The 20,150-nt window shown below is 44.0% G+C and overlaps 2 protein-coding genes across 2 annotated transcripts in view; one reads left to right on the top strand and one right to left on the bottom strand.

Annotated features, from left to right (window-relative positions):
• The window catches only part of DTX4 (deltex E3 ubiquitin ligase 4), a 35,841-nt gene extending 28,994 nt beyond the window's left edge, over positions 1-6,847 (top strand). Inside the window, exon 9 of the mRNA XM_050758525.1 lies at positions 3,368-6,847. Within this exon, the coding sequence (XP_050614482.1) occupies positions 3,368-3,601 (234 nt within the window). The 3' untranslated portion in view covers positions 3,602-6,847. The remainder of the gene's footprint in view (positions 1-3,367) is intronic.
• A 902-nt stretch (positions 6,848-7,749) lies between these two features.
• On the bottom strand, positions 7,750-11,779 carry LOC126936090 (macrophage-expressed gene 1 protein). The gene has a single exon (XM_050758517.1). The coding sequence runs from the start codon at positions 11,650-11,652 to the stop codon at positions 9,502-9,504; it is 2,151 nt and encodes a 716-aa protein (XP_050614474.1). The 5' UTR covers positions 11,653-11,779; the 3' UTR covers positions 7,750-9,501.
• Between the last annotated feature and the right edge of the window lie 8,371 nt (positions 11,780-20,150).

The raw sequence follows: 20,150 nt of genomic DNA, 5'->3' as shown, positions 1-20,150 counted from the left end.
AATTTGGTGAGGACACATATTCAGACCATAGCAGCAGCTTCAGTCGGCTCCATGTGTCTTCCTGTTCTGGAGCCCAGGTGGAAGGAGCAGCCCTTCTGTGGCCCATGCCCTTCCCGTGGAGGGGACAGAGGACAGAGAACCCAAGTGGAAGTGTGTAATCCCATTTAGAGCTCCTGGATGCTTGTTACTTCCACTCACCCTTCACAGGCCCCAACAAGTCCTGGGCAAGCCAGATAAGGGGTGGGACGGTGACCTTTCTACAGGGAGGCCCTTTGGGTTTCCTGTCAAAGGGTATGGATATGGTCTCCCCCTACAGGTGGGAAGCAGGTATTTTGGAAGAAATAGAAAATCAACCACACAGAGAAGATGTGCGAGTGCAGTGTCCCCAGATTAGGGGTGAGGACCATCCCTGATACTGTTTACCTTGAAGAGTCAGATTTCTGTGCTTGAGCCCTGGAGCTACATCCCAACTCTTGGCGAAATGTCTCTACTCTAAAGTCCTGCAGTTAAAACTAGAATCCTGTTGCCAAGAGCTGCTTTTCTTCCAGGCCTCCCTCTTTATGTTAATGACATACTCAGAGTTCCTGGTACCCAGATGGGCACATGAACCTATTCTTATCCACCTGTTCTTATCCACCGCATCCATTTAGCTCATTCCTCCCTGCACTCACTGCCTTCCAAACCACTAGACTCCTCTTCTAACCCTGCCACTGCCAACATAGATAAGACTTCTTCATCTTTTACCTGCTACCAGGTTAGTTATCTCAAACAGTTTCTAGAATCAAGCTTTTGTGTGTAAAAGAAATAAAACAAAGAAACAACAAAGTGCAGTCTTCTCAGCTTGACATATAAGACCTACTACAGTGTGAGTTAAACCTTCTCCTCACACCAATTTCTCATCCTTATCCTTCACATCTGCTGTTCCAGGAACCTAACATTGGACTTCATTGTAGATTGAGGTATAATTAGAGGATGGGCTTTGGAGCCAGACCAGCCTGGGTTCAAGTCCCATTTCTGCCATTTACTAGCTGTGAGAACTGGTTGGCTTCATGTCTTAAAGTCTCAGTTTCCTAATCTGTAAAACAGTGGTGATAATTTCCATCTGTATGGACAGGATGTTGGAAAAAGTAAATGAAAATATCATTTGTAAAATGCACAGCACAGTGACAGCAATTGTAATTTATCCATGCCTTAGGTTTATATTTGTTTACTAGGTCTGCACATCCTTCTCTATTAATATACCCCAAATCCTTCCCTTCCTTTACTACTCAGCTCAGAAGCAACCTCCTCCATGAATTCTAGACTGATTCCCATCTGAGAGTCAACAGAGTGGTGATTCAGTCCATGGGCTATGGAGTCAGGCAGTCCTGAAATCAATCCCTTAACCACTGCCCCCAACCACTTACTAGCTATAAGACCAAGGCAAGTCTTTTACCTTTTGAGCCTCTGTTTCCTTGAGAGGGATAATGAGAGTCCAGTTTTCTGTCATTTAATGGCATGGATATCATTATTATTAGACAGCTTCATCATCATACAAACATCATAGAGTGTACTCACACAAAACTAGATGGAATAGCCTATTACACAGCTAGGCAATATGGTATAGCCTATTGCTCCTAGGCTACAGACCTGTACACCATGTTATTTTATTGAATACCATAGGTAGTTGTATAATGGTAAGTATTTGTGAATCTGAACATTGAAGACTTATAGTAAAAATACAGTATAAAAGATAAAAGTGCTATATCTGTATAGGGCACTTACCATGAATGGGACTTGCAGGACTGGAAGTAGTTTTGGCTGAATCCGTGAGTGAATATAAAGACCTAGGACATTGCCGTTCACTACTAAAGACTTTATAAACACTGTACACTTAAATGACACTAAATTTATATACAACTACTTTCTTCAATAATAAACTAACCTTAGCTTACTGTGACTTCTCCATTTAAAAACCTTTTACTTTTTTTAACTTTTGACTTGTTTGTAACAACACAGCTTAAAACACAAACACGTTGTACAGCTGTAGAAAAATATTTCATCCTTATTCTATAAGCTTTTTTATTTTTAAAACTTTAATTTTTTTTTACTTTTGAAACTTTTTGTTTAAAATGAACACATGATCATAAGCATTAGCCTTGAGCTACTCAGGGCAGAATCAGCAGCATCACTGTCTTCCACCTCCATATCTTAGCCTGCTGGAAGGCCTTGGGGACGGTAACAGGAATGGAACTGTCATCTCTTATGATAACAATGCCTTCTTCTGGAATACCTCCTGAAGAAACTGCCTGAGGCTGTTTTACAGTTAGCTTTTCTTTTTGTAAATAAGTAGGAGTGCACTCTACAATAATGATTAAAAGTACAGTATAGTAAGTACTAGGGCAGTAGGAATTCCTCAGCTCTATTGTAATCTTGTGAGATCACCATTGCATATGTGTTCAGTCATTGACCAAAATGTCATATGTGTGGCACATGGCCATACCTATATCATCTGATTATATGTAACAATTACATGTCCCAATGTCCAGCACTTAGAAAGTAAACACTCAGGAAATAGCAGCTCATATTTCTAATGTCTGCTTTTATTACTAATACTATTATGGTTTCCTCTCCTCCAGCCCATACCATGTTTACAGTAGTTCAGTTTTGAACCCAAGACATTTTCATTGGATGCTTTTCCTTCATGCTGGACACTACTCTGACGAAGGCCTGGAACAGGGCATTAGGCATTGGTCTTGCTCAACAAACATTTTTTAAATTTAACTGATTTAGAACATTCTGCAAGCCCCAAAACTTTCTTTGAGCCTCAGTTTTCTCACCTCAAGAAAGTCAAAGTGCTCCAAGATGTCACTAGAGAAATATCATACAACTTCAGCTTTGGGTAAATTAATACTACATTGAGGTAGTGGTGGTGGTAATGAAGGGCAGAGCTTCAGAAGTTCTCAGATCATAAGTGCCTTCAACTCCTAGATCCTATCTTTGAAAATGCAGCTGTTACGTTGGCAGATAACATTTATCAATTAGCGCGTTGTAGGCACTGGTGTGAAAATACTTTTCATGTAGTGTCCAGTAAGATGTTCACAATATTTAGAGGCAGATTGTACCATTGCCATTTCATAAATAAGAAAATTAATGTTCAAAGAGGTGCTATAACTTCTCCAAGGTCACACAGTTATTCAGTGACAGAGCCGGGACTCAGCCTGTAGCTTCCAAACTCCAAGTCCAAATCTCTTTCTTTCCCCTGGGCGCTTAGGGTATCATGATGCAGTAAGGGATGGGGCCCTTGGGAAGATTCTCTACCATCCAAGGGATAGTCTTTGACTGCCAATTAATGTCTGCTTTTCATAACCCACTTTTGTCCCTCTAGGTTCTGAAGCTGCTGCTCGTGGCCTGGGATCGCCGCCTCATTTTTGCCATTGGCACCTCCAGCACCACGGGGGAGTCAGATACTGTCATCTGGAATGAGGTCCACCACAAGACAGAGTTTGGCTCTAATCTCACTGGCCATGGCTACCCAGATGCCAATTACCTGGATAATGTGCTGGCTGAACTGGCTGCCCAGGGCATCTCTGAGGACAGCACTGCCCAGGAGAAGGACTGAGGCCAGAAAAGCTTTGAGGTGGGAGGGGCCATGGGGACTGCAGGACAGGAAGTGAGGAGAGTGAGTCAATGTAGAAGAAGTTGGTGTCCTGCCCTCCCAACTTTCTATCCTCCCCTCCTGCCCTGTGTCCACCCCTCATCCCTCCCAACCACAGCGGGAGCCAGACTGAATATAGCGACATCATTCATAAACCTTATCCAACACAAAGGGAGAGGGGATGAGGGCCACCCTGGGTCTGTTCCCATGGAGTTTTTGGTGCTGGGTAGTCAAGAATCCCCTCCCTACCCCACCTCCCAAGTAGGGGCATGGTCAACACACCTGGGGTATGGGCAGTGCCTGGGCACTCCATACCCTGGCTTTGGGAAGCCGGGGTTTCTTGCCTCAGCCGGCTTCTTGCTACTTCCACTCTGCTTTGAGAGTGGAGTTTCTGCTATTATCCCTCTGCTGGAGCAAGGGAGCTCTCACTGTGCAAGGTTAGGGGGGCAAAGGGGTGAAACACTAAACTGCTGTGACATCAGAAACGGATGCCTTGGTGTAGAGCAAGGAAGCACTCCTTCCCAAGAGGGTCAGAGAAGGAAAAGCCTCTGGGAGCACATTCCGCTCTCATCACAGTCCTTGGCTTCTCTGGGCCCTCCTCTCCTCCTCACAGCTCTGACCTGTCCAAAGAGGCATCTGGTTCTCTCATGTGGATGGATGGACTCTGGGGTTCCTCTTCGGGGTGGCATCCCATGATGCTGTTTCTAGCCCCTGTCTGATCAAACCAGAGCCTGCATCCCATTGAGCATCTGAACTGTCCTCAGGGAGAGGAGCCCACAGCCTTCTTCCCAACTCATTCTAGACCAGCTCAAAGATTCCATGAGTTTCATCAAGTCACTGTGAGTGGAGCCCATGCTGGGCTCTGTGCCCTCTGTGTCTGTGCATGCGTGTGTGTGTGGGGTGGGGGGGGGGGGCGTGTGTGCATCGCTGGGCCAGCTTGATGGGAAGGCCCGTCATGTCCCTGCACTCTGTTTTGCAAGATGCCAAACCCCAGTTCTGATGGGGCTCCAACAGCCAGGCTGTGGTCCTTTGATGTTCCTCACCTGTTGCCAACCTATCCCACAGAGAACTGAAACCCCAATGGAGACAGAACTGTGCCTGGGGAGATGCAATGAGGTGAGGGTTGGACTCATCCTTTTATATTTCTTTTCGAGATTGGAGCAGAGCTCATCTCCATCCAGTCTTGTTTCTATAAAGGCTTCAATCTGTTTCCATGCAAATTTGCTCATCAGAGCCCAGAGCTGCTGGGTCCCTCATCTCCTTCATCTATTATAGATTGACTTAGAGCAGGGAGAGAACCTCTTTAGCTCATTCCTAATGGGGTTGGGACCACGGTATGGTCTGGTCCAATCTGCATCTTGGTTGTGTCCCAAGACCCTGTCTCCTCCCCAACATTCTTATTGCCTTTGGCTCCCAGTAAGGAATGAATTGGGGGCCAGGGAGGAGAAAAGGGGGGATCAAGAAGGGAAACCGAATTCCCCCTTTGAAAGTGGGTTCTTTGAACTATGTGTTTGGGGGAAGTTCCTCTGGATACTAATTTGTATTTATATACCTCATGTTTTGGGGGTTTGACGTATATATATATGCATATATATTTCATAATATTTGGAAGGTTTTTGATGCTAGAAAAATGGAAACAAGAAAACCTTCAAAAATGGTACTTCGATGGGAACCGGAGGCCAGGCTTTCATAAAAGCCAGCCCCATAGCTGCTTGCTGTTAGGCCTCCAGCCATTTTGACGTGGGTGTGGATAGTCGATTCACTTGCCTGTCACCCAGTTCTGTGGATGTGCTGGTGCTGAGCCTTTGCTCTCTTTCCAAATGGCTACAAGGGATGTTGATCAGCTCCACCAGAGGGAGCTCTGATGGGAGGAATTGTTCTGCCATCCGTGTCCCCGTGTCTCCTGTCAGCAGGCAGCCATTATATCTCACCAGCAGACCAGGAGACTGGTCCCGAGCTTACTGCACCACAGGGCAATTTCCTGCCAGAGTCAGGAAGGAAACCCTTGAACTAAATGGAAGAGACATCCCTGAGGTGTTTAATGTCACACCCATGCCCTTTGTCGAGTTACCATGTGCCAGAGATTACTTGGAGAGCCTCATGCCGTCTCTGCCTTCAGCACACTGGTCAAGTATCTGCTGAGCTTCTTGGCTGCAAGGGTGCAGAAATAGGCTGAGGGCTCTTGGGAAGAAAGACACGATGAGGCAGTCGGAGGTGGGGAAGAAAAGAAGACAGACTTTCACAATGGAATTAGGCAGTGGGGAGAGATCCGTTTCCCCACGTCAGGGAGAACAAGGTATAGGTGGGGAAGGGGTGGCCAGGAGGAGAAGGAAGAGGACTCAGGATGGAAAGGGAGCCGCTGTGCATGTGGCAATACCACTTGGAGAGGTCGTCTTCACACCTTCAAGCCTTTTCCCCCTGGGCTTTTGATTATGTCTGTGCCCAATTTCTTGTCCTCTCTGCAGATGCCCAGTAGGGGCTACCTCATTCTCGTGCTGTTCTTGTGTGGCTTTCTGGGCAGTAGGGATCTTGAATTTCCTTTCTAACACTGTGCCAGGCAAGGCAGGGAGCATTCCTCTGCCCTTTCTCTTGTGCCAACCTGGTAAGGTGCAGTCTAGATTTCAGCGAGAACCCTGCCAGCCGAGCCCTGTGCATCCACTACCTTAACACAAAGTGTTTTCCCACCAGAAGCCCTGCTGTGCTCTCCTGGCCCAAGTAGGGGATTCCATGCCTTCCCTTTCATGCTCTTAGCGCCAGCAGCCAAGTTTCTCCCTTCCAGAGTCTCCTGGGATGACAAATTGGATTGGAGACAAACCTCATCGGATGCTCATCCCCTAAAAGGTTAAGTGTGTATCTGTGGCTGCGTGTGCCTTTGTGTTTTCATTCTCTTTCCATTTTTGTAAAATTGGGTCGTCTCTGTGGTTTTATACTTGGTCAAAAGTACTCATCTTGGTATTGCACTGTTGTATGCATGAGAAAACTGGGGGAAGGCTCATGTGGTACAAGAAAGGACGCCTGACCCATTTCCTTCTCTGTGGTCCCCGGCATTAGATTGGGGGTTCTGGGAGAGGCAGGTGAATGTCCTAAGTGAATTGTTCCGTTTGTAACTGGAGTGTTTTTGAAGTCTTTGGTGTTGCTCTGTGAGAGGACATCGCCACCTGGTGCTCATGAGGTGTCTGTGCAGAACAATAAATGGCAAATGAACAACCACAAAATTGTTGCTGTTGTTGACCTTGCGCTTTTTGTAGATTAGTGCACCTATCTGTGAGGGATTTGGGTTACCTCCCTGAGTCTGTAAGCAACCACAAGCCCTTCCACTTGATGGGGGAAGCCCCTCCCCCACCACTTAAAAACAAATTTTCCACATATTACCCACCCACACATTTGACCTGGCTAGACTCTTCGTGAGACTAAAGGAACAGATCACACGGCCGGGAAAATGAGTAAGTGAACGTGTGGGAGAAAAAAACACTTTTGAAATCACGAATATTCACTTTTAAAGGTCCCTTTGCCTGACTACAATATAGTATGTGTTTAAATGGTTTACAGGCTGTTGTTTCTCAAATAAATGTTTGATATTAATCATCCCCAAACTGACAAGAACACAAAAATAAAATGCAAATGCAGAGCCACCTTTGTCACCCAAATCTGTGTCTATTTCTGATAGTCCATGGGATGAGGTTTTCTTGAAAGCCAGGGTTGGTCTCTCCACAGACCCCAACCTAAGACCACCAGTTAGGAACCCAGGACTTGGAAGGCAGAGCCTGCGAGCTCTTGCATTTGGGATCTGACTCTGCAAAATGATTTGATGAATGCAACCAGCAGACTCCCATGTTCTAACTTCACATGCATGAGCTGTTGGACAGAGAGTTCCTTAGCACATATTTTAATGTATATTTATGTGCAATCTTGTTGGTAGGAATATAGGTTTGTAAGGAACTTTTCATTTCAATACACGGTTAGCGCATTAAAAGCCTGGGAATTTGGGGCTATATTTTTCCTTTCTGACTCAATAATCTTCAAAGAATTCATAGGACAGTCAGTATTTGCAGACAAGTGGTTAACTTGGCTAAAATGTACAAAACACCCAGAACCCACAAAACACTCAGAGGTTTAGGAGAATGTTTTAATGCTTAAGAGGCAGGATTAAGTGAAGACATTAAAGAAATCAGTGTCCCTGGCTGGGCAGTCAAGAGAGCAGGGCTCAAATTCTGTGACTCACTTCTCTGTGTCTCAGTTGGAAATGAATGGGGATCCTGGTTCCCACCTTCCCACACACTGTGATGCTTCAAACTCGTTGGTGAAGGGCCTCTTCTCAGCCCAAGATTTTGATTGTGAACATTAACAAAGAGAACAGTCATCCTCCACAGAAGATAACTCATTAATGACATTTGATTCAGTGAATAAATGTATTATTTTAAAAAATATTGTAGGGGATCATGAAAGTAGTGGAGGTAATTGCAATCAGGAGAGATTGGTATTAAAATTGAGCAAAGTCCCAACTATTGCCAGATGACAATTATGCATTCTGCTAGATGCCCCAGGGCTCTCAGCCTGGAACTGAAATAAATGGGTTACAAGTGGTGCTGGATGACTTTTTCAGTTCATTTGAAAACATGGATTTGATCATGTCAGCTCCCTTTCTGCTGGAAAAAAAAGTAGCTTGCATAATTGGTGTTAACTACTCTGTTTTGATTCTACAGAGTAATACTTAAATGTGGTCTTACTTTAATTTCTTGCCTGTTTTACCCCCAGAACAATGCAGACTTACTGAAATGTGGAGTGTGTGTGTGTGTGTGTGTGTGTGTGTGTGTGTGTGTTCATATAACAGGAGGACAGGAATAGTAAGGACCTGGAACAATGCAGACTTATTGAAATGTGGGGTGTTTGTGTGTGTGTGTGTGTGTGCGTGTGTGTGTGTTCATATAATGGACAAGAAAGGTAAGGACCTAGAACAATGCAGAATTACTGAAATGTGGGGTGCATGTGTGTGTGTATGTGTGTGTGCGTTCATGTGTGTGTATGTGTGTGTGTGTTCATGTAACAGGAGGACAGGAAAGGTCATGACCATCCATGGAAGATGAAGCGGTAGTACTCAGCACCGGAATTTTTTCAGTTTTTACCCATCTTTCATTACTCCTTGTCTCCAAATCATCCCTTCCTCTTTGACCCACTAATAGTTTACAAGTTAAAATATTTTCTGAGGACTTGATGACACAAGTCAGAAGTCCAAGAGTGGTCTGGTGTAAAGGAGTGTTCATCAAGGGGCAGCTGGAAAAAGTGGAATCGGCACAGGCAACATCTTTCTTTTCAGATGTTTGAGGTGGCTCCGAGTAGATAACAGTCTGTCAACATAGAGCCCTCACAGTTAAAAAGCAGTAACCAAGCAAGACTTGTGTCTTTTCGGGACTCTTCTGGGCTCTGAGAGTGTGAAATTCAGACAGCTTTTAAAAAATCAAAATAAAGGGAGGGTAGTTGTTACAGGCAGAAACTCTTAGAGCTCACAAATTGGAAACAACTGCAAACTTCAGAGTAAATTCATGGCTTCCAAATCCAAATGTTAGCATTCTCCCTCCTCTATTTTTACACAAATGCATTCAGGTGAAGACAGCGACACACACTGGGAAAGGGCATCTGCTTCCTATTTTAGTCCCAGAATGGCTTTTGCTTCTACTCCCAACTGTTCCCTCTCCCCAATCCCACCCTTATCCATGTAACAGTGTGAATTTTCTGTCCCAGAGACTTAAACAAGAAGTCACAAATATACCTACTTTTGGTTGCACATGCCATTTCAATGTTTAGGAAAACAGAGTGGTCAGCAGTGACCACACTGGAGATGAGAGAAACCATTTTCGGGGAGAGATTTAAGCTGGACTCTGCCCCTGCTCTTCGTGAAGTATGTCTCCAGTTGCTGCAGTGCCTGGAACCAAACTCTGCCTTTCCCCAATTTCCTGATATGCTTTCTTCTTGAACTTCCGGGTGCCGTAGATGGCCAGGGTGATAGCAAGAGCCAGAATGGTGGTGACCCCCACTGTGACCCCAGCTGCAGCCCCTCCTGACAGACCACCACCATCCCCATGGATGACATTCATGGCCCTCCGCAGCTCTACCGGCTCTCCCAGCCTCCACTGGTGGGTCTGGGAGTCTTTAATCCAGGATCTCGCATTCTCAGAATTGGTCACTATGACAGTATTGGTGGCAGCCTGACTCATGAGGGGTGGCCGGGTGAAAGGTGGGAGCCTGGCAGGGGGCAGGGACCCTCCTGTAAAAAGCCCGGATTTGACACAGTAGGACACTTGGCATCCGTCGCTAATGAGGGCTAGGTGCTGGCTGAAGCCCCCAGGGCACTTTTTCAGGGAAGGTGCCTCTAAATCTCTGGATATAGCAGGATCTACCAGGGGGTTCCCAACTGCGCAGCTAAAGAACCCACCAAAGGGGACCGCAAACCTGCTTCCCAACTCATAGTCCTGAGAAACACATACCTTGAGGTTTTCAAAGAGTCTCAGGGGAAAGTAGCCGGCTGGGCATGACTGCGCATTTGTCATGGGGTTTATGCTCTTGCTGCTGAAGAGGCCTCCGAAAAGCAGTCCTGAGTTCTCAGGTACTTGGCTACTGGCCACACACCAAAAAGCCCTAAATTCAGCCTTTGCCACCTGGAACACATCTTCACACACGGTCTTGCAGAAAACGAGGAGAGTGCACTTCCGATGACACTCCAGGTGGTTGTAACCCTCCTCGTGGATCTGGGATAGCAAGTGCACCGGGGAGTAGCCAGAGGGGCAAGAAAAATCACCAGTGAGTGGATTCTTCTGCTCCAACTTTTGGCAGAGGAGGACATCCCTACTGCCTGAGAGCTGAGTGCATTCCTGATAAACCCCACCCAGAGAGAAGTTGGTCATTTTCCCCTCGCAGGAGCCATCATCCGTGTTGGCCTGAAAATTGAAGTTGGGAGAATTGAGATTGGTGCAGCCAGGGTAGGTGTTGAATGTGTAATAGCGCTTCACAGCAGTTTCCACCGTCTTTGACACCTTCCTCACCAGGGGGCCTGGCAAGTCAGGCAGCATGTTGGGGTTGACGAAGAAATGCAGTGGCAGGCCAGAGCGGTCGATGGCCACCAGGTGGTTGGTGATACCCTGCTGCCAGACCTGGAGGGTGATGCCTGGGTAAAAAGGAATCCCTCCGATGCTCTGCACCCTGGAGTTGGTTCGGTTTGAGAGGTAGCTCTTGGTGAGGACATTCTGCAACGTATAGTTTTCCTCAAGTTTGAAGTTCACGGTGTTTTGGAAAGCAAGTCCAGCAGAGGCGGTCACGGCACTACGACTGCTCTGGCTGTCTTGGAGAAAGGAGGTCTTGATGTGGTCCTCCTGAATAAGAGCAGCCCCAGCGTCCACACTGGTGATGACATGGGTGCCATAGTTGAGGACCAGGAGTTCTGCCAGGTAGGTGGCCATCCTCGTCTGGTTGTTCTCTAGACGGTCAGAGATGTCAAGGAGCTCCTTCCTGAAACCTGAGCTTAGTGCTACAGTTGGGTTGATTTTGACTGTGTAGACGAGGTTTCTTACCTGAACTCGGGTAGTTATAGCTTGGTCCTTCACTTGGAGGGTTTTCATCCTCTGGAACTCAGTGGAAAACTTGCCATTGACTTTGGAAAAAAGAGAGAGATCTGTGTTGATGGAGTAGGAGGTGCTGCTCTGGTAATTCGCCCAAGATTCCAGGATTTCTGAGTTCATCTCCAGGTTGCTCTGTTTCTGGGGAATGGTGAAGATTTCATCAGGGGTGATATACTGTCCATCCTCAGTTGTCCTGCAGTTGGTGTAAGTCAAGTCCATAACCCGTCCCATGTCCACATTACGCAGATTGTCCCAGCCCCCTCCAGGTAGGACTTCCAGGACAGGCAGTTTCAAGGCATTTTTGCATTTTTGAACTCCAGCTTCATCTGTCTGTCCCAAAGGCTTGCCTGATGTAGCCCATGCTGCCACTGCCCAGAAGAGGATGGTGGCCCTGAAGCTGTTCATGGCTCAGACAGCCCCGGCCACTCGCCAGCCCTACACAGCGGCCAGCAAGCTTTGGGCAACCTAAAATGGAGAAAACAAAAGTAGATGATGAAGCAGAAAACGCATCAGTTCTCTAAAAGCTACCAGTTCCTCTTTAAGTTAATTTCTTACAAAATGGGGAAACGAGAGTTGGTTGAAATACTAAAGACAGTCAGTTCTTTGAAGAATTTATGCCATACTGAACATGCAAACACAGCGCTACATGCCTAACAGTTAACTATCCTAATTTTCCCCCAGCCCTGACTGGTTACTCTGCTGCAGGGGCGTGCACTTACAAAAAAAATCTTGACCCCACACCCTACTGCTTCCTCCGCCAGAAAGTTTGGCTTTGCTTTTTGCTCACTCTCTTAGACTTGAGGTTTCATATTTTTCCTGACTGCTGTCTCTTGGAACTCCAATACCAGTTTCCTTTTACTGTATATGCAGAGGCAAATGACCACACCACCCTGAGTGAAACACCCTGGCTCCACCATACCTGTGCAAGCTGTTAGTCAAGGCCAACCCTGGGGTTCCTCTTTGCCGGAGGCTGTTTCCACAAAAGAAAGGAGTGAACTCTTGGGCACTTGTCCTGTGGGTTTCACTGTTATGAACCATAACAGTTCTGTGTTAGGGGATGGCATTGTCTGGAGCAGAGCTGACGGGGCCTGAAGAGGATTCGGTTGCAATATGCTGGGAAACCCCAATTTGCATTGTCCTAAGCATTCAGAATGAGGGCAAGGAACCCCTACAGTGTGTTGTTTTCATTCAGATAGAAATGTTCAAGATAAAACCGCACTATAATCTATATTTTGATTTGCCAACAGCAGGCAGGGGCCAAGGAACACATGTGTATGTGTACACACATTTATATATCCTCTGCGTGTGTGCATTTTACATGAAGTTGGTACCTGTTATACCTTTAATTTTTCATTCCATTGCTAAGTGTGTGTAATTAGTTTAGGTGCATAAAAAAGAATGTGGCTCCTCATTATCCAATATTTTTTCTAAAAGCAACAATTCATCTGCTAGATCATTAGAAGAATATAATTACATGAGCTTCTTTTCAAGTTCCAATGCCAACTCTATTAGAGCCCATAATTTAAAACAATGTGCCAGGTTTGGTTGAAACCCAACTCTGTTAATTCTTTGGGATAATTAGGCTGTGTCTTAGTATGCTTAGTGGTAGCCAGGGAATCCAGAGGACTTAATGAAGCTCCCAATCGCATCCTTAACATTCCCAAGATTATACCATGAATTAGATACAATACTGAGACTGAAAAAGTCATGTTGCAATTCACAGGTATCACTACACCATCACCTGTATGCATCCTGAAGGAAGGTTCCCAGGAATTGAATTTCTCTGTTGGTTATTAATGCAGCTAAGAAGTGTTTTTAGAAAGAATGAGGCTAGTTACCTTCCTTCCTAGGCTGGGCTTCACCAGTTATTATCAAAACCATGATGGTGTTCTGTAAATCTAGAAATACTGCATTCTGGGTCTATTTTTTTTTTTCCAAGACAGGGTCTTGCTTATTGCCCAGGGTTGAGTGCAGTAGCTATTCACAGACGTGGTCCCACGACTAATCAGCATGGGAATTTTGACCTGCTCTGTTTCCAACCTGGACCCGTTTACCCCTCCTTAGGCAACTGGTGATTTGCTCCAAGGAGGTCACCATATTGATTCTGAACTTAGTGCAGACAACCAACTGGCATAGGACACTACAGCCCAGAACTCATGGATTCAAGCAATCCTCCCACATCAGCCTCCCAGGAATCTGGGACTGCAGTCATGCACCACCACACCTGGCCATTCTGGGTCTATTTGTGCCACAGTTAACATGCTTCTGGAAACTGACACCAGCCACCCAAGAGGGATTAATTTATGAACCAGTGCCCAGTCTATATTTGACTAGAGAGCCAAACCTTTGCACAGGATGTTCTAGTTAATTTATAAATCAGTTAGCTATAAATTTATACCTCAGCAGCATGATCCCAGAATTAGAAAAGTGAGAGTTGAATGCCCTTGAGTACTTCCAATGAGTCTGTTGAAATACCTACATACTTCTCTTAAAACTATTTCTAGAATGGTTCATCAAAATTAGAATACTCTCACACTGCTTTGGAGACAAGCTGACAATTTGTTACCCTCTCCTTTCTCTTTAGTAGACCCTGTTGAGAGCTCACTCTCCTGAAATGAGAATACAAACAAGGTTGATACAGACAATTCTATATTCAGGTGTCCCTGTGTCTCCAGACGTCCAGTCACTTTATTTTTTATTTCTTCTACAGCTTTTGTCTTCATTTTATCATAGGAAAAAAAAATTGAAAATAGCAGAAAGGTCCAACAAGGGTAAAATTACATTGTACCCATAAGACAAAATATTTTGTAGCCATCACAATTATTTAAAACAATTTTAATAACATGAGAAATGCTTATGCCATAATGTTACTGGAAAGGGTTTCCAATGCAGACCTCAAGAGAGAGTTCTTGGACTTTGTACAAGAAGGAATTCAGGGCAAGTCCACAGAGTAAAGTGGAAGTAAGTTTATTAGAGAAGTAAAGAAACAAAAGAATGGCTACTGCATAGGCAGAGCAGAAGCATGTGCTGCTTGACTAAGGATACTTATTGTTATTTCTTGATTATATGCTAAACAAGGGGTGAATTAATCATGAGTTTTCTGGGAAAGAGTTGGGCAATTCTCAGAACTGAGGGTTCCTCTCCTTTTTAGACTATACAGGGTAACTTCGGGAAATTGGCAGTCATGGCGGCACTGGTGGAAATATCTTTTAGCATGCGAATGTGCTATAATTAGCATATAATGAACAATGAGGATGACCAGAGTTCACTCTTGTCGCCATCTTAGTTTTGGTGGGTTTTGGCTGCCTTCTTTACTGCATGCTGTTTTATCAGCCAGCTCTTTGTCATCTGTATCTGTATCTTCTGCAACCTTCTATCTCGTCCCATGACTTAGAATACCTAACTCTCTGGGAATTCAGCCCAGCAGGTCTCAGCCTTCTTTTACCCAGCCCTTATTCGAGATGGAGTTATTCTTGTTCAAATACCTCTGACAATAATGTTATGAAAAAAAAAGAAAAACATTCAGCATGACCCCAACTATGTACATAACTAGACGGATGTATGCCAATGCATAGACAGTAATTACATCTGGTTGGGAGGTTTTTCTAAATTATTTTAATTTTTTCCTCTTTTCTGTGTTTTTAGAGTTTTCAACAATGAACATGTATTTATTAACTTGAGAAATTTGTATTCAGAGCCTATTAAGTACCCAACAATGATGGGTGTTGGGTAATCATCACTTTTGTGCTCAGGAAAATAACCAATGCACACCATGTAAAAAAAAAAAAAAAAAAAAAAAAAAAAAGGAAAGAAAAGAAACAGGCCAGGCAGGGTGGCTCATACCTGTAATCCTAGCACTTTGGAAATCCGAGGTAGATGGTGAGGTTGGGAGTTCAAGACCAGCCTGGCTAACATGGAGAAACCACACCTTTACTAAAAATACAAAAAAAAAAAAATTAGCCAGATGTGGTGATGGCACATACCTGTAATCCCAGCTACTCGGGAGGCTGAGAGAGGAGAATTGCTTGAACCCAAGAGGCTGAGGTTGCAGTGAGCTGAGATCGCACCACTGCACTCCAGCCTGCGGAACAGAGTGAGACTGTCAAAAAAAAAATTATTTCTGGAATTTTCATATGCCTGAAATGACCCAAAGCCTATGGATTCTGTGACTGCTGTGCTCAAGGAAGTTCTCTTTCCAATTCTCTGGGAAACAGTGAAAGGAGAAGTGCAAATGATGGGAAATTTGGCTTAACTTAATTTTACATACCAGGAGCAGTAGAACTGCTCATAACAGTCACATATGAGGAAGTGGTGACCAGTGCGTTTTACCCACACATTTTCTGGTTTATTCTGTTCACCAGAAATTTCCTTTGCTTTTTCTTCTGCTAGAATGCACATGCAGTCACATAACCTCCCCAGATGGCCACACTTGAGGAGTAATGGCCTGTGGCTAACACTGATCTTTGATCTCTAAAAGAGGCATCTTGTCCACAAAACCTTTGCATCTGCATTGCTGAAAGGCGATTTCACTTCCTCCAAAACGAGGCAAGAAGGAAGTCCCACATCTGCTTTCTTTCTCTGTTTGATCCCGTGCAATCTTCTGACACCATCTCGTCCAGAGCCAAAGGCATGATTCATGTCTGAGGTTCACTCCTGTGTGGGCTTGGAACTAGTCCAGGTGTTTGCTACTTCCGCATTTCACCTGTGATCTCAAATGGGGAGGAAAGTCTAGTTGCATTTGCTGGGACAATTCCCTTTCAGCAGGAATCTAGGAGACCAGTGTGAAAACTGATAGTTAAATAATCACTAAGTAGATCGGAGAACTATGGCTTTTATAGACTTTGGAGTTAACTTTGTTATGGAAAATCTGGAAGGTCTCAGTGAACAAAGTGGCAGTATTTTCCTTCTGAACAACTGATTCCTAACCTGATGTTTTAAGAGTTGCGTTGTCAGCTTCTTCCCCTCAGAGGCTCTTTCCACCAGGGTCATTTGGGTACTGACCACAAAACTAAGAACATAGTGATTTCATGACTCCGTGTAATCTGGAGGGTGAAAACAGAAGGCCCATGTGAAATGTTGCATATTCCCATTAAAAGCTAGGCCAGAATTTGATGGCCTAAGCCATTTCATTTCTGTTCTCTATTAGCACTCTTTTTCTTCCTCTCTCTTCCATTTTCCTTGATCCATTTTCTCATCTTCAGTTATTCCCTTTCTGCTCTTTTTTTTTTCCTCTTTAGTATTTGCAAATTTAGATTTGGAGGACACATGTCAGTGTGGTACTTCCACTGGACTAAAGAGGAGCTGGTTTGAGGGTGTGAGCCTATAGTCTCAGCTATTCAAGAAGCTGAAGCAGGAGGATCCCTTGAGCCCAGGAGTTCAAGGCCAGCCTGGCTAACATAGTGAGACACTGGAAAAAAAAAAAGCAAGAAAGCAAGAAGGAAGGAAGAAAGAAGGAAGGAAGGAAGGAAGGAAGGAAGGAAGGAAGGAAGGAAGGAAGGAAGGAAGGAAGGAAGGAAGGGAGAGAGGGAAGGAGGAAGAAAAAAGAAAAGAAAAGAAAGAAAGAAAAAAAGAAAAAGAGAAAGAAGAGACAAGAAGAGAAAAAGATAAAAGAAAAGAAAAATAAGAAGGACACCCTGATGTGGCAAAAGCTTAGCCTTTTTAGCCTGTAGACTTCCACACTCCTATTCCATGTCATGGCAGACATCACTGAGCTGTCATACCCTTGATTTCCACTGAGCCCTAAAGCTGCCTCAACATCATTCTCAATACAGTTCTCTAGGACATTCTAGTGAAGCCCAATTCATCAATTCATTAAATAAATACTCCTTGAGCATCTGTTATTGGTCATTTGAAGAGTCTAGGAGACAGAATAAGCCCTGAGAGCCATTATTTCCTCTCCATCTCTCCTCCAAGCTATGCTCTACAATGATTGAGCATTAGGACCAACTCACTTCCCCTGCTCATCTGCTTTCAGGCTTCCAAATAACATTAGCCTAACATAAAAAGTACCTCTTGCATTATCCTTCAGCTGAAAACAATTTAGTATGAAGAGCTTTGCACACACAGGACTGAAAACACAGTGAAATTTCTCTTATGTCCTCATTTCTCAGTCTCCACTTCTTCCCTCTCATGTAACTTCCTTCTTAAGGAAGATGTGAATAAAAGCAGTGATGGAGTTGCATTCAGTCTGTCTGGATTAACTGCTGTCAGACTTCATATTTCTAAATTTGTTTCATTATTAGGTAACATAAAACCAGTCTCACATTCAATCTTTTCTTCCTTTATGCTGGGATATTCAGATAAACTTTGAGAAGAAGCAAAGTAAAATTGCCACCATTTTTCTTTCTGCCTGAAATAACCATGAATAAGTTAAGGTGGAAACAAGCAATTTAAGTGAGGTGATTCTTCTATCACAGAATTATATAGAATTTGGAGCTTTAGGTCCTCTATTGAAATGTTCCAGTTGGCTCTTCTATTTATTGGTAATCTTAATATGAGATTAAGAGCAAAGCCTGGATTGTGAGTCTATTCAGTCCCTAAACTTTGTTCTTGCTTTGCTAGTCACTCAAATATCTCAACTGCTAGACTGACAAATATAGATGGCAAATAGAGGTTTCAGAATTGAAATACAGGCAACATTCTGGCTCAATAGATGATTTTGTGCAAGTTCCGGAGTTTCTCCAAGCCTTCATCTTCTCAACTGTGAAACACAAACAATAGGAGCTTCCTCTATACAGTAGATGAAGTTGCTAAGAGGATTGACTGCAATCATCCCTGTAAATCTCAACATGGTCCAGGCAGGAGCTCAATGTATATCAGCTCTCAACTCTTCTTGCTGTACAGTCTTCAGGATGGGAGTTGGAGGAAAGGCATGTTAGAGCATCTCAGAAGCTTGACTTTCCTCCCCAGTTATGGATTTGACAGTATGAGAAGTCATATTGACTCAGAGAGACCACCTGACTATTGTTTACTAATGTCCTAAACAAAGGTATGAATCTCTTTAAGAAAAGCAATCTAATTGCAATGCCATCTGGATTAATGGCATTGGTAAATGAGAAGTGATTGGTTGCTTTATCAAAAAATTCATTTTAGGAGTGCTTTACAATGGGGTTGCCAAACTTTTTTCTATAAATGAGAAGCTAGTAAATATTCTAGGCTTCGCAATCAAATGATCTCTCTGGTAACTATCTAGCTCTGCCACTGTAGTACAAAAGTAGGTGATAGGAAAATGAATGACCATGAGTGTGTTCCAATAAATCTTTTAAAAAATAAGTCGAGGCTGGATTTGGTCTATAGTCTGTAGTTTACTGACCCTCAATTTAGAATGATAGAATTATAGAATCCCATAATGGAAAAGGACCTGTCCTCCCAGCCAATGATTTAACATCCTCCAAGAAAGTCTGACAAAGGGGTCATCCAACCTCTGCTTGGAGGCATCCAGAGCTTGAGGGCTCCCTAGCTCCTGTGAAGACAGTTCTGATCTTAAAACACTCCTGCTTCAACTGATCCCAAATGGTCTGTTTGATCTTCTGGTGGCTGATCGCATTCTTCTTCTATGCTGTGGCTGTCTTGGCAGTGATGCTGTACATCGTATCCAAGCAAAAGAAGATGGTAGCTTTAGATGACCATGAGCCAAGAGGTCCTGTGAGAATGTGACTGTATCTATCTTGTTTACTGATTAATTGGAATGAATGAGGACCACAATGCAAGGGTCCCAGAAGCCTCCTGTTGGGTCAATTATTTTTTTTTTTTGTTACTGGATTGTGGAGAATTTCAGTGGTTTTCAGGTCAGAGATCAAGATGAATAGGGCAATTAATGTGCTTGAAGAAGCACCAGTTAACTTTCAAGAAGAAAATATTTCAATATTTCCACAATCCCTCAATGTGGGGATTTTTTTCTGAAGAGGTCCTATATGACCCAGAAGAGTCCTGCCCTACATGATAACTGTGAGGCAGGAGATGCCCAATTTCCTGGGAGAGCCATGAGGCTTTCCTCAATTTCAACCTAAGATAAGTGGGAAATATTTACAAACTTAGAGACAATTTAATATGTAAGAAAATTTTGCAGTGAGCATTAGGAAGGGTTGTAGAGGCAACCTCAATTGAAGAGCTATCTTTTGAGGGGCAGGCAAAAAAAAAAAAAATGGGTGGGGGCAGTGACTCAAACCTGAAGTGCTCTCTCTAGAGCCTGGGCAGTGCATGCTGTTTATCTAGATTGGGCTATGTCCTAAATTCTCCAGGCTAATTTTTGCTTGCCCTCCTATTTCAGTTTAAACATGATTTCTTCCTAGAAGCCACTGTTGAATCCATAGCCCTATGTTGCAAGATAATGATTTATGTGTCTCCCTAGATTCCATCAGCAGCACCAGCTTCCCAAGCCCTTGGCTACTTCCTCTGTGTAGACTCCCAGGTTGTCCTCCATCCCCTCACCTCCAAAACCACTTGCCTCTCTCCCAGGAAGAGGCCTGAGCTCTGGTATAGTCTCCCTCTCCCCAGTGGTTCCTTTGCAAGTCCAGCAAGAGTAGGGCTGCTAGATTTAACAAATACAAATTCAGGACACCCAACTAAATTTGAATTTCACATAAACAATGAATATGTTTTTTAGTATAAAAATGTCTCATGCAATACTTGGGGAATAAAAAACTTATCCACTGTTTATCAAAAATTCAATTTTAACTGAGCATCTAGTACTTTATCTGAAGACCCTATATATGAAGGACCTCCAAGAGACTCTGGTTCGTCTCATCATGTCTGAACTCCACTGAAGCACCGAGTCATTGCGTGTGGCATCTGGCTTCTCCAGTGGCTGGCCAGAGGTGCTGCACAGCCCAGAAGTTAAGAGGACTTAATTCCATAGGGCAGTGAACATTGATGAATTAGAGCTGAGATACAGGAGAGAAAAG

The sequence above is a fragment of the Macaca thibetana genome, chromosome 14 (genome assembly GCF_024542745.1).
Source record: "Macaca thibetana thibetana isolate TM-01 chromosome 14, ASM2454274v1, whole genome shotgun sequence".
Lineage (NCBI taxonomy): Eukaryota > Metazoa > Chordata > Mammalia > Primates > Cercopithecidae > Macaca > Macaca thibetana.
This window is presented reverse-complemented; position numbering and strand designations above follow the sequence as displayed.